The 14,943-nt window shown below is 40.2% G+C and overlaps 1 protein-coding gene across 3 annotated transcripts; it reads right to left on the reverse strand.

Annotated features, from left to right (window-relative positions):
• Window positions 1–207: 207 nt before the first annotated feature.
• On the reverse strand, window positions 208–10,641 carry LOC306986400 (histamine N-methyltransferase-like). Of its 3 annotated transcripts, none has more exons than XM_079589601.1 (7): window positions 10,504–10,641; window positions 5,188–5,336; window positions 5,041–5,093; window positions 4,844–4,951; window positions 2,753–2,883; window positions 2,558–2,651; window positions 208–740 (listed from the first exon to the last, which is right to left on the reverse strand). In XM_079589601.1, exons 2-7 carry the CDS (start codon window positions 5,322–5,324, stop codon window positions 385–387), a joined length of 879 nt encoding a protein of 292 aa, XP_079445727.1. In that variant the 5' UTR covers window positions 5,325–5,336; window positions 10,504–10,641; the 3' UTR covers window positions 208–384. The 3 variants fall into 3 exon arrangements, with proteins under 3 accessions (XP_079445727.1, XP_079445728.1, XP_079445729.1); XM_079589602.1 differs by having other exon boundaries at window positions 5,188–5,350; window positions 10,504–10,523; XM_079589603.1 differs by lacking the exon at window positions 10,504–10,641 and adding an exon at window positions 7,145–7,228.
• Between the last annotated feature and the right edge of the window lie 4,302 nt (window positions 10,642–14,943).

Genomic DNA, 14,943 nt, shown 5'->3' on the forward strand with positions numbered 1-14,943 from the left:
ATGACATTTTCGGACATGCCCATTGACTCCAATGTTAAATGGGTCCATGGTCAATTCTTTTATAGCCAAAAACTCGAGAGAGGAACCATTGTCAAAAAAATGTTGTCCACCACTCTTGTTCATCCAAAACAAACTACAATATAGACTCAAGGTGTTAAATACCGGAATTATCCTTTAAACTTATTTAAAATCAGACACAACAACTGAAAAATCTATATATTTCTTATTTTATTCACCACCTCAGCAACAAATTATGAATAACAGGAAAAGTCATGAGGCCTTTCAATATTGTCGAGGACAATCAGGGAACTCGGAGTCAAAACGGTTCAGAAGACTGAATATTAACTGCAAAGATCTTGTGGAGATATAAATACTGCCTTATATTTACGGCTCAACCACTAATACTCCCGTGTTGTTGTTGAAAAGGATCCTGCCGTCCACCTCTGTACTGCAGTCGGGATGTCTCAGTAAGTCCAGCACTTCTTTCTTCAGGTCTTTGGGAGCATTTTTACTGAACTCTTTGACCTCGGTGAGGAAATCCAGCATCAGTTCTCCCAGCGGATCTCCCTCAGTGAAGCTCTCGGTGATGTCCATCTGGGACAGAAGCTCGTAGTTACGGTACGGGATGCCCTCAGAATCCAAGAAGGTCTTCATATCTCCTGTCGTGACACACTGGCTGTTCTCAGCGTTACAGAGCTGTTTTTTATACGTCGTCCATAATTTGCTCCATCCACTCTCACCTATGAAGAGCAGAAGCAAAACTAGCGTCATTTCCCCACAGGAAAGGAAAAACAGGGAAAAAGACACATTTGGACATTTTGGACCCCACTGCCCAACAAATGTGAAACCCAGTACATAAACAAACAATGCTTTTTGATTGATATGATTTCAGTTTTTATACTTTGAATTTTTTTCTCTAAATCTGAGCATAGTTGAGTAAACCCCTTAAAGGTAGGGTAGGTAGGATTTATATAAAAACTTTTTACCAAATTTGATTAAACTTTCTATATATATCAATGCATAATTAAAATGTAAGTACTCTGATAAAAAGAGTATAAAGATTGAGTGACTCTAGACCGTTTAATCTTCATTAAACACAGCTCATTATTTCCATTCGGGACGAATCACAGGATTGGCCTGCGCGACTGTCACTCTCCGTCGCCATGACTACCGCCGTTATTACTGGCTCTGCCCACGTGCGCGCAGTCGCGCACCCGTTTTTAGGTGGGAGTGAATGGAATTAATGAGCTGTGTTTATTGAAGATTAAATACACTAGAGTCACTCGGTTTTTTATACTCTCTATTTCAGAGTACTTGCATTTTAATTATGCATTGGTATATAAAGACAGTTTAAACAAATTTGAATAAAAGTTTTTTTTAGACAATTCTGACCTACCCTACCTTTAAGCGGCACCCCCCTTTTTTAAAATAGACATAAAAATGCACATTCTGAACTTAAATGGTTGTAATTCAAGAATGCTTGTAAATATAAAATGTAAGATTGGTCTTGTTTTAAAGAAGACATTTGGCAGATTTTTGTAGAAGTTTCATAAATTAAGAAAGTTAAACAGAAAAAAAGTTATTGAATAGTCAGTTGCCTGCTTGTCAGTGGTGTCAGCGCTGACTGGCGTGCTAAAGGTTGCTGGCAGAGCCCGTCTACGGGGAGCCTGGCCACTCCCTAATATGGTAAATGGACTGCATTTATATAGCGCTTTCACAGACCCAAAAGCCACCAAAGCGCTTTACAAGTTGCCTCACATTCACCCATTCATACACCGACGGCGGTGTCAGTCATGCAAGGCGCCATCAAGTCAACAATGTAGACTGTTTCAAAGCTGCTTTACAGAGATAAACGGATAATTTAAGGTAACAGATTGTTTTGGCTTTATAACGGTTCTTGAATAATGTCATTTTCCAGCTAAAGTTAGTTTTGATTGATTTACTTCCGTCGAAAGGATAATTTGTTATTAAATTAGGGGCCGCTAAGACGACACCGTTCTCTCTACACAGACTTTAAATGCGAACCTGTGAGAAACACTGGCTCTATCCAGCTCATCGGGAGCAGCTGGGGTTAGGTGTCTTGCTCATGGACACCTCGACACTTGGTCAGGTGGAACCGGGGATTGAACCACCAACCTTCCGGTTTGTAGACAACCTACATGAACCACTGAACCACTGCCGCCCTAAGTCCTAAGTTATGCGGACTAATACACAATATATATATATATATATATATATGTATAAATACTGTTAGTTTTCTCACACAAACCGCTCGTTTCGTGTCATCAATGTGTAGCCTACTTACGATGGGGAATTGTTTAATTTGGACTTCTCTGTGCATGCTCTTTGAGGTGGTGACCATAGACCTGCATTATATGACTGACAGACAAGAAAGGTTTGAAAATATCAAAATTTAAACTACTGCGGAAACAAAGACACCTACATCTTGGATGCCCTTGAGGTAAGCTAAAACATACCAAAATTTAACTTCAAAGTGAACTATCCCTTTAAATTTCCTATTCTAGAATTGGAATTGATTCCCAACCCATAACCGTACCTGACGCCAGACTGATCATGAGTTTCCCATCTTTGTCAAGCAGACTCCGGAAAAACGAGACAGTGGCCGCTGGATCTTTGACATAGTACAGCATCTGTTAAACAGACTGATATTAATATCCTACACAAACATGTTTGATATACACAGACCTCAATAGTATAACTTCAATCAACATCGATGAAATGAATGAAAAACCTGTATGATGTGAATGAAGTCCATCTTTTTCCCAGAGTTTTTCTCTTGCCAGTGTTTTTCAAACTCAGATGCTGTCATCTCGTTCCATGTGAAGTTAATGTGATCAAGATCTGGAGTGCTTGATACCCGAGCTAAATTTAGAATAAAAGAAAAAAGATTGGTAGCGCTATAAAAGTGAATAATATGATTAGCTTAAAGGGATAGTTCACTTTGAAATTAATTTTTGATATGTTTTATCTTACCTCAAGGGCATCCAAGATGTAGGTGTCTTTGTTTCCACAGTATTTTCAATTTTGATATTTTTAAGTCAAACCGTTCTTGTCTGTCAGTCATATAATGCAGGTCTATGGGGTCCACCTCAAAGAGCACGCACAGAGAAGTCCAAATTAAACATGACTTAATGACTCGTAAATGTAAGTGCACATTGATGGCCTAAGTAGGGATGTTAACCGATGACCGTTTGACCGATGGTTGACCGTATCAACGTTAACCGATCAAAGTTTTCGGCAGTCGGTTAAAAAAAAAAAAAAGTGATCTCTAAATTAGTCTATTATAGACAGTGGACTAAACGCTACTACAGTTAGCATCTCATTCCAATATCTTTTTGTGTGAAGTGAACAAATCCCTCTCACTCAATCTTTCATAACTCGCCCGTTTGTACTTAATAAACCAATAAAAACATTCGGCGCGAGGTCACAGCGTTTGGGTTCGCGCGCTCACAAGGATTGCGAAAAGTAAAGGCTAACGTTACAGGCTAACACACTCGAGGTTAGAGCAGGGCAGACGACAGGAGGAAGCGTGCAGAAAATAGTAGTGTGTGGGACCATTTCACCAACAAGAATGACACAGATGTAACGTAAGTTGCAACTTGTGTGATACAGTGCTTAAATATGAAAATACATTACAAATACATTTCATTGGTAACAGATAAGGCGATGATCATCATCTTTCTTTATTATTGTTAGCACTACCTCAAACTAAAGCGGCGTCTCTTCGGTTCGGAGCTGTCATTTTCTGAAATGAGCCGCGGCAATGTTTCAAATGAGCTTCTAACGCTAGACAAACGCCTTTATTTTCAACGCGATAACCTTGTACCCAAACCATTTCGAAACTAAGGAGCCATTTGTCCGCCGATTACATACAAGCTCCTCGGTGCCGCGTTTGCGGGACTCATGTTTCAAGCTGTTGGGGATTTTAAAAAAGTTACTTGAGTGGAAGGGCGGCGCCGGCGCCGTGTGCGTGTGTGTGTGTGTGTTTGTTTGTGTGTGTGTGTGTGTGTGTGTGTGAGCGAGCGGGAGGCAGAGCGGCGGAGAGATGCGACAGTTGTGAAATTGCAGGCGCGGCTCAAAATGGCTGTTATTTCAAATAGCGTAGCATATTTTAAACTAATCGGTTAACCGGTTTCAACCGGCTAATGAGGCTCGGTGGTCGGTCAAGAATTTTTTTAGTTTTCGCCATCCCTAGGCCTAAGACACGAAACGAGTGGTTTGTGTGAGAAAACGAACAGTATTTATATCGTTTTTACCTCTTGTACACAGCCACGTCCAGGCGATCTGAGGTCGCGGGCGCTTCCTTCTGTGTGACGTGTGCGCTGACTGGTGCATAGATGTATACACTAGATTTCGCCTTGGCTACGGCAGTTCATTGGAACGAATGTCTTTAATGGGAAATCTAGTGTATACATCTATGCACCAGTCTGCGCACACGTCACACAGAAGGAAGCGCTCGCGCCCTCAGAGTACTTGGACGTGGCTGTGTTACAAAGAGGTAAAAACTATATAAATACTGTTCGTTTTCTCACACAAACCGCTCGTTTCGTGTCTTAGGCCATCAATGTGCACTTACATTTACGAGTCATTAAATCATGTTTAATTTGGACTTCTCTGTGCATGCTCTTTGAGGTGGACCCCATAGACCTGCATTATATGGCTGACAGACAACAACGGTTTTACCTAAAAATATCACAATTGAAAATACTGTGGAAACAAAGACACCTACATCTTGGATGCCCTTGAGGTAAGATAAAACATATCAAAAATTAATTTCAAAAGTGAACTATCCCTTTAAAAGCAGCAATAAGATGATTGGTACCTTTATACTTGTGCAGCATGTCATTGTTTGGTTCCACCACTTCATTGTGGACTTTAACATGTGGATGTTTCAGGTGTAGCTGCGCGAGCAACTCTAGATCAATCTCACCTGGAAATAAGAAGAGAATTCACACGGTTATGCAAATCTGACATATGAAATTATGATATATTTCAGTTATATAAAAAGTATAGGCCTACCTGGTCCACTCCCAACTCCTAATACATTGAGAATAGTTCTCCCTCCTCCAATGCTGCCGAGAGAGAATATAATAAGGGTGAGATAATATTATTATATCTTGTCATTGGCTACATGAATAAAACATGACATTTATCATCATTTATCACCTTGCTAGTACGTCAGGGTGTGTGTTATGAATGAAGTCCTGCATGCACTGGTGGTCAGAGGAGCGCTGGCGATAGAGCTCGAAGGATTTGAGGTATCTCGGATAATCTTCCACGAGGGATCTGAATGGAGATGCCATGGTTTTCGTCGGCTGAAACACACAAACTGGTGTTTTAAAATGATCCAATGAGTTATGAATCTCCCAAAAATTAAACACAGAAGAAGATATTTAGAGAAGGTGATGGGTTCAATTCCCAGGGAAAGCAAGAACTGATCAAATGTGTAGCCACTTCTTCACTTTAGACAAAAGTGTCTGGCAAAACTCGAAAAAAAATTTATATTGTGCAAAAGTTATAATGTTAATGATTATGGCTTACAGTTTATGAAAACCACAAATTCAAAATCTCAGAAAATTAGAATTAGATGCCCATCTCCCGATGTTACGCAATACGTTACACTAAATTTTCTCTATAGGCCTATAACATTATAATATTTCAAGGATGCAAGCCAAGACAATCACAGCCACTTAACAATTATGTAGTATTCGTAAAGCAACACTGACTTAGGAGGTTGCATTGGCTAAAGTTGTTTGGATGCGTTGTTTTATAACAAGGAGAGGCAACATTGTGCATTACAATGCAGACGTGCAACAAAATGTAATTGTGTAACAAAATAATAGTTTTTATTTAAACAAATGTAATTTTACTCTGTTTATTAATGTTTTTACTCCACATTTGGTAATTTTTTGGAGGATTTATGATATATTTTAAATGTATAGGCCTATTAATACATTTATGAAAACAGGTCGCACAACAATTATTATCCCAAATATATGTTTAGGTCGCAGATTAAATTTCAAGAGCATATGTGACCAAAATGGTTGCAATTTCGAGCCTTGTGATAGTCAGCAACGCATTAAATTAATCAAAAGTGACAGTAAAGACGTATAATATTACAAAAAGCTTCTTTTTTTTCAGATTAATCTCCTTTGAACTATTCATCAAAGAATCCTGATTTTTTTTTTTTCAACATTAATAATATTCAGAAATGTTTCTTGAGCAGCAAATCACATCAGCATATTATTCCCTCAGGTAGATTTCATGTTTGTTTGTTTTTTGCGTGGCTGGATGGATGTTGTTTGAATTCGCCAAAACTGATTTACTGAAATCAAAACCGGGCAGTGATTGAAGGGATTTGCAGTTAGCGCGAGTCCGGATCGAACCGGGGGCGACTACAGCAGAGGATCAGTTCGACAATTCACAAAAATGATTTAATTGTCCCAAAGGAATGATTAATTCTCAATTTAGAGTTTGTTATTTGCATGGTCGAGACTGTGGGCTGTGATTGATTGGATGATGACCGGTGTCATGTTGATAAGTGTCGTGTTGCTGTTGATCAGTCTGTGGTTAGGTCAGCGTTGGAGTCAATAAACGGGACGAATAAATTAGGCCCAATATACGGGACACCCCGGCTAATACGGGACAGTTGTAAGTGACCCAACTTGTGCTAACAGCTACATTTAACTCGGCTCCTGCTGCATCTTCGGAGCACACGGCCTCAACTAGCCTAATCGTTGTTCATCTGGAGAATGACACTGGGTGGGATAGGTTCTGGTAGCCTTAGTGAGTGGGCCTGAACCAGCATCGTCTTTCGGTGCCTCTACATCTTTGAGTGCCACCTTTTTGGACGTTGTGACGAAGGACGACCTCTTCAGGCAAATAAAACCATATAAAACTGGCTTCTTGAGAATCAGCCAATCAGGAGCGGCGCTGCGCTCTGCGGCTCGCGGAGGGAGACAGCTTAAGTTTCAGTTTCGGGAAAGTTTGGAAGAGAGCGCTGGCGTTAAAAGACTGCGCAGTCTATTTATATAGATAATATAAGATAGTGTTGCTGTACTTAGAATTGTGTGCGTGCAGCTACCAGTAAGTAGCCTATACTGATGTTTGTTGTTCGTTTTACCTCATAATAATGTTACGCTGTGTTTATTGCACTGCAATAATGTCGTGGCGCGTTGCTGCTCGTCGTCGTATAATGGCGGAGCTTCGCAGTTCGCACTGCCCGTGTGTTTAATTGTTGAGAAAGCTGTTAATTAATGGATGTGTTGCTCTACGAGCTTGAAATAATGTCTGTTGTTCTTGCACAATGTGTAACGTTGTTTATTTTATTTTAAGGAGTAACTCTGCAGCTCATAATTATTGTATGTTCAGCTGAATTTAGCATGTTGTATGCAGTTAATGTGCAGCAAATTAATCTTTGAGCAGGGATATAATGTAGGCTACTACTGCATTCTAAGTTTGTATTTGCTTAGTAATAAGCATTTATTATAACATTGCATTTAAGTCATAGCCTACATAACAAAATTATAATTTAATCTCTTGATTGTGTTTGTTTTATTATATAGGCTACCTGCTTGGCATATAACTATTTTACATTTATATAGAGAGTCTACATTTACTGATTTATGCCTGTATCTCTGTTTCAGGACCCATACGGAAAAAATATATATTTTTCCTGGCCAAAATATATTGTAAATAGCCTATATGTTGTGAACAGTGAAGTTTGGTTAAATATATTTTTTGGCCATTTTTTGTATATTTTGAAATATATGTGATTTTTTTTTTTTACCGTATGGGCGAACCACACATTTAAACCTTTATCTCAATAAAACACCTGAACGGAACATCTTGTCTGCATTCTAATCGATGCCCTCTGGTGGCCACAACCTTTTAAAGACCAGTCAAATTATACAGTCCTTTCCAATCACCAAAACAGACGTGAACCCAAAGTGTGTGTGTGTGTGAGTGACACACTCTGGTTTAGTTTTCACTTGCTAGCCATTTTTATTTTATTTTATTCAATGCCACAAGAACAAGACGTATTACATATTCACAATATCTAACATTTGCTGCCAGGAAGAGAGAAAAAAATTTAATAATATTTTTTTTTTTACATAAACTCCAGTGCTTTCAAAGTAGCCATTTTTAGTTTGACTTCTCAACGTTTCTTGTGTGTGGCGCATATGGCTAATTTGCATACGAGCACAGGACTGGCTGGATCCGCTTGGCAAAAAAATAGAACATATTTTTGTGATTGTGAATAAATGTTTTGAATTCTGAATACTGAAAATTGGCTTATTTTTTTTGGACAATTTTAGACCCCCTTCAAATTTTGCTTTTGATCCTTTTTAGGGGGTCTCGTGGGCAGTGTTGGGAGTAACGCGTTACAAAAGTAATTAATTACTGTAATGCATTGCTTTTTGCTGTAACGCGGTAATGTAAGGCATTACAGGGGGGGAAAAAGTAATATTTTACTCGGTACAAATGTCAGTAACGCGCGTTACAAGCATTGTTAGTTAACCTGGAATAAAGTGGTAGTTTTTCTTTTCTTCATACAAATTCGCCAAAATCACCGCGAGATCAGCAGAGGAGAAACGTCCGCGCAAAATGTTTCACTTCCTGTACGTTAATCAGACAGAGCCGAGATGAGTGAGCCTGCAGCGGATAGTACATTCTCAATCTCAACAGCGAGAGAGGGAGTTTCTGCTTACCAGTCGCAGTGGTCCAGCGCCGTTTCCACGGCAACTCTGCGCCGCGGCCGCTCGAGTGTTTGAAAGCGACATGAATGTTCAAAGTTCACGCGCACGGCCATTGATTAAACCACGTCAAGATCATGCATCATTTACAAACATCTAGAATTAGAACATTACTTAAATAAAAATCTCATTAATATTAAATTATACATTTAAAACTGATTTTGGAGATCTATGACTCGTTCATAGATCAAATGGCCTATGCCCACACTACTGCAGTCACTCACAATAATAATTAAAATAAAATAAAAAATATTTGGCTTAGTTATTATTCATTAGTTATTTTTATTTTTGCTAAGGTTTAAGCCTAAAGTTTACCCCGGGCTTAAAGTAAAAAAGATGTCTGTACCATGCGTCCATGCAAAGTACCATGGTAATATTTGAGGTACCATGGCTATATCTGAGGTAGTATGTACCATGGTAATATGTACGGCAGAATGTACCATGGTTATATCTGAGGTACTAGGGCATGTACCATGGTAAATCTGAGGTACCATACTATGTACCATAGTAACATACTGTACAGTATAGTACTTCAGATATTATCATGGTACCATGATAATATCTGAAGTACTATAAAGTATGTACCATGGTTATAGCTGAGGTACTATGGTATGTACCATGATAGGTATCATGGTAAATCTGAGGTACCATACTATGTACCATAGTAACATCTACAGTACCATGCAATGACCATGGTACCATGATAAAATCTGAAGTATATAGTATGTACCATGGTTAGATGTAAGGTACCATGGTACTTCCATATGGTACTACTATGGTATACCATGGTATGTACTATAGTACATCATGGTAAAATTTCTTATGGGTCCAAGCTCAGTCGGATACCACATCACCTTCTACTGGATGTGTAATGAGCATCATACGCTACATTTAGATTGCCAAATCCATATTTGCAGTTATTTTGGTGAGAGTAACTTAAAAGTAATGCAATAGTAGTGTAATGCCTTACATTTTAAATACAGTAATATTGTAATGTAACGAATTACTTTGAAATGACAGTAACAAGTAATAAATAACGCATTACTGTTTCGAAGTAACTTGCCCAACACTGCTCGTGGGTTAATCGCCGTATTTCGCACTCTGCTGCTCTAACCTGTTAACATGGGGGGGACGAAAAAAAGACGCTCCGCAAACGGAGTGTGTGCTCTCTAAAAAAAATGCTGGGTTGTTTCAACCCAATTTTGGGTAAAATATGGACAAACCCAGCCATTGGGTTAATTTTTAAATTACATTTTTAACCCAACGTTTGGGTTTGTCCATATTTTACCCAAAATTGGGTTGAAACAACCCAGCATTTTTTAGAGTGATGTGAAACAGGCGTTACACAGTCCAAAATAAATAAACAAAAGGGGACACACAAACTAATACGAAATAAAAGAAGATGTATGGTAATTCACTCAATTGTTCTGATTAGAATATAATTTGCAATGGAAAATATTAATCTCAACTCGATGGCTAAAAAGCCACACAAAAACGTGTTGCATTTATGAATGTATTAGAGTCAGACTGTATAATCTATATCATCTTCGTTACTGTGGCTACGTCACATAGGCTACAGATTATTATTAATAGGCCTATTCGTTGACTCTCTCCCATTTTTAGATGTCTATCATTATTTGTAACTCACTGGATGCGCGCCGCCGACTCTATATCTACATCATCGGTCTAATAATAACACGGAGAAAGCAGAAGTGCAGCAGCTTACCTTCACTTCTATCCGTTAATATCACACTGACACTGTTATATTCGGTTGCAATGGGTAGCGCTGACATTTATACGAGACATATCGTGGGCGGAGCGAGCAAGAACTGCAGGCGAGTGGAACAGGAATGATAATCCCTCAGATCACATCTAACAACATCAGTACATCACTAATCGTAGCATCTTTCCACTGAGCCGCTGGTGTTGGTAATAGGAGTGAGATGTAAAATATTTAAACTGATGTAAAATGCAAACAGTGTCTTTCTCTATTGTGCTTCAATTAATAAATATTGCTTCCAGTGCTGTCAATTTGTCAAATTCACAGAACACAAATCTCAAATCCACTTTAAACACATATGAATTTAATCCAAGTTTGTGCTACTCAAAACCTGTGTGCTTCCCTACATACACACCTGTAGTCTCTTCTTCTTCTGAAGTTTTTTGGCGCTTGGCAAACCCAGGGGGGCAGTGTTCCGAAAAACATTGAAGCCGACCTGGGCGCCGCCATTGGCTAGCGGACCCCCACCTGCTGTTAGCATTCCATTGACTCCCATTCATTTTGGCGTCACTTTGACAGCGAATAACTTTACATCTGAGGCGTTTAAAGACACCGTTTGTCCATTGTTTATTTCTAAAGAAACACGAAAATGTATAAAAGGCTCCATTACCTTGTATCTTACGTTATGGCCCCGTAGAAGCAGTTTTTGTAAAAATAGGCTAACGATTGCGTCATACCCGCGCGACTCTGTCGCACAAGTCGAAAAATTACCGTATGGACAGGCAGAGAAGCTCGCAAGCAATCGGGAGGACGTGGAGGCATAAAGTCAAGGGAGAAGCCCATAGAGAGTGATAAAGTTGCTCCTGTTGCTAGCTCATGGACAGCTAATGCTCACGCTCTCCGTCTCTGTGAGATTCGGAAGGGAATGATTCAGATTTCTCTCGGCACAGCTACTAGAAGACCTACAGGTTGCTCACGTCACATCTACGTCGTCAAGCTCAGTTTGAGTCTGCGCAGTTCGCCTTGCGATCAGGAAGTGAGTGCTTCTAATTGACTTCATTTCTCTCCGTTGAAACCTATGGGGTCGCTGTGTCCAGTTTATATACTGTCTATGGGCAAACCACCTGTAGTCTCATTAACCAGGTGCCCTTAATAAACCACACCAGAGCGCCACCCAATGGACAATTAGCTATATAATTACACAGAAAATGGCTCCCACAGTTGATGAAACCCTTGAAATATTGAAATATTAAAACGCTTGAAATATTAGTAAGCACAAAAAAGTAAATATTTGTGTTGTGAAAGTGTAAATCTACATTATCATGAAATAAATTCAAGTCTGATTATTATTTTTTTTTTTTACAGGAATTTTAAAATTCCTTTCTTTGGACATTCACTTTTATATTCAAACAGCAGATTAATTTGTATTGTATCAAATGCTGTGGTACTATACGGTTATCCGGACCACACGATGACCCACCCCTAACTCCTCCCCTAAACCTACCCGTCACTGGGGTTAAGACCAACCATACGATGGCCTACCCCTAACTCCTCCCCTAAACGTATGCGTCACTGGGGTTTAGACCAATCATACGATGGCCTACCCCTAACCCCGCCCCTAAACCTACCCGTCACTGGGGTTAAGACCAATCATACGATGGCCTACCCCTAACCCCGCCCCTAAACCTTCCCGTCACCGGGGTTAAGACCAATCATACGATGGCCTACCCCTAACCCCGCCCCTAAACCTACCCGTCACTGGGGTTAAGACCAACCATACGATGGCCTACCCCTAACTCCTCCCCTAAACGTATGCGTCACTGGGGTTTAGACCAATCATACGATGGCCTACCCCTAACCCCGCCCCTAAACCTACCCGTCACTGGGGTTAAGACCAATCATACGATGGCCTACCCCTAACCCCGCCCCTAAACCTTCCCGTCACCGGGGTTAAGACCAATCATACGATGGCCTACCCCTAACCCCGCCCCTAAACCTACCCGTCACTGGGGTTAAGACCAATCCCGTTAACCAATGGGTTAAACGCAGGGCGGCGGTCTGAAGTTAAGCAGTTTCCCCGCCGAACACGAGCCCAGCTCCCGCAGAGATCCAGCACCATACCGTGGAAACGCGATAACAGAGACCGGTTCTAACCCCTCACCAGGAGCTTTCACGTGAATAGAGGCACAACTCAGCCAACCGCCATTAAAGGCTGATTTATACTTCTGCGTCAGGTGTAGGCCGTAGTGTACGTCGTAGGCGACGCCGTCGTGAGCATTTATACTTCTGCGTTTATGTCTGCGTTGCTCTGCAGTTACATCGCCGAAACGCTAGTTGGCGAGGGCGGGTTTTAATGTTCCACTGTGTATAGATTCCTCGTGGCTGTTTTGATTTGGCTACTACAAGCAATGGCGACTGAAAGAGAGCGGATCATGTTGGAGCTGGAGCTTATCGAATTGGAAAAAGAGTCAATTTTAGTGAAATTTCTGAATTTACAGAACTTCTGAATTTAAAAATGGTGGGCGGTGCAGAAGAACACTCCGGAAACGGGGTTCGTCAGGGTACGGCGAAGGGTACTGCGTATGGTACACGTCTATGCGTATGCTATGCCGTACCTACTGCGCGCACCCGACGCAGAAGTATACATTGGCCTTAACACTGTTTTGGTAAAAGCTCGTACACACACGTGCTCTACCACACAAGGAAGCAGGAGGGAGAATATCCACTTATATCTTATATCCACACGTTGAGTCGCATCAGCCGCACACATTAAACAGCTGCACCTTTTAAAGTGATGATACACAGGGCAACTTTTTGAGAAATGTTGCTGTCAACGGGCAACCAGATGAGACACAGGGCCCACGACCAATCTAAATTTTCCAGATAGAAATGTATTGCCCATTTTCGAGAGAGAGAGAATTTAGAATCTTCAATCAATTATTTAGCCAACAAGAAAACAAATAAATAAACACCATAAACCTTTTTACAACCATTATCATCATATATAATTACATAAATTATTAAATTGCCATTGCAGTCAACATTGCAAACACAATTATTTATAGCCCACTCAAACTTGAAGTCTTCAATACTCTCAATCAGTCGACTTCATCAATTTGACTTCATCAAACACTCATAAATCAGTGCCACGTCAGTTTGTCCCATACCACCTATTTTGCTTTTACGAGAGAGCCAAACAGCTAACTTTGCTTGTCCGGAAATAAAATTGAGTAGATGATTAGTCTCTCTCTTGCTACATTTATATTTAGGTCCATAGATATACAACTCAAGTGTGAAAACTTCTCCTAATGTTGCACATTGTGTTCTTGTAATGTTGTTCACAGAAAGGACATCCTATCCCCGCTAGTGGATCAACATGTGCTCTGTGTCTGTTTGTAGCTATAATACCATGTACAACACGCCACGGCAGGACTCCAGGGCCCGTATCCCTAAAGATTCTGAGAATCCTCTCAGAGAGCTCCTAACTTAACCAAAAAATTCCTTGCCAGGAGTTTTAGCTTAGAAGTGATTCCAGAACATTTTCAGTGAACTCTGAGCAAGGAATGGATGGAAAATCTTATCTTAGTGAGGAGGTGTGGTTGACCCCGTTGCTAGGTATGAGTCATCATTTCAAAAGCCGTGATTGGTTGATCCTACAAGTTTTATCAAAATGAACTTTTGGTGATGATGAGCAAAGGATGTACCCTCAAATCAATAAACATAATTATACACTCTAATCCAGTGGCGGGCCGTGCATTTCACACCTAGGCCTTCAGTGATGTCCAACCTGAATTAATAACGAAAAACAGTGAAATTCCTGTTTTTATTTTGCACCGGCAGTTATAGGGTTAATGCGGTGAGTTCGGGAAAGGCCGGGTAGAGAGAAACGAGCGAGTGCGTTCGGCTTTAAAGTGTAGGCTACAGTGGTTCTTGCGTTCTGATTATAAATTCAGAAAAGGAAACTCCCTTGTCTTGTCCTTCAATGGTTACAATAGTATTAATGTTTGAAAAAAGAAGTTGCTTCGATCATAAATTTACAAGAAAAAATAGGAAGAAAATATTATGCACGGACAAAAACGGGGGCAAAAAATGCATTATACTCACCAAAACTACTGCCTATTTTTTTAATACAAAATCCATTCTAATTTCTTTCCTCAAAAAGACTTAAATTACTTGGATGTACAGGTTGTCTGTGCGTTTCAGTCCCAACAACCTTTTCTATTGCCATCGAAGCTATAAAGTGCTGAAAGTCGAGTCTGTCCCGTCGTATTTCTGGCATAAGTTTTAATTGGCTTTAGTGCTGCGAGTGTCTGCTCGACAGAAGCAGTAAACCGGGAAAACACCGCAAAACATGATGATGTGTAACGTTACAGCCGACACAAGCTCTCACACAGATTTTTGAACGATGTCATTGAGATCAGCGCGACTCTTGGCTTCAAAATCAGT

The sequence above is a fragment of the Phoxinus phoxinus genome, assembly GCF_949152265.1.
Source record: "Phoxinus phoxinus genome assembly, chromosome: 18".
Taxonomy (NCBI): domain Eukaryota; kingdom Metazoa; phylum Chordata; class Actinopteri; order Cypriniformes; family Leuciscidae; genus Phoxinus; species Phoxinus phoxinus.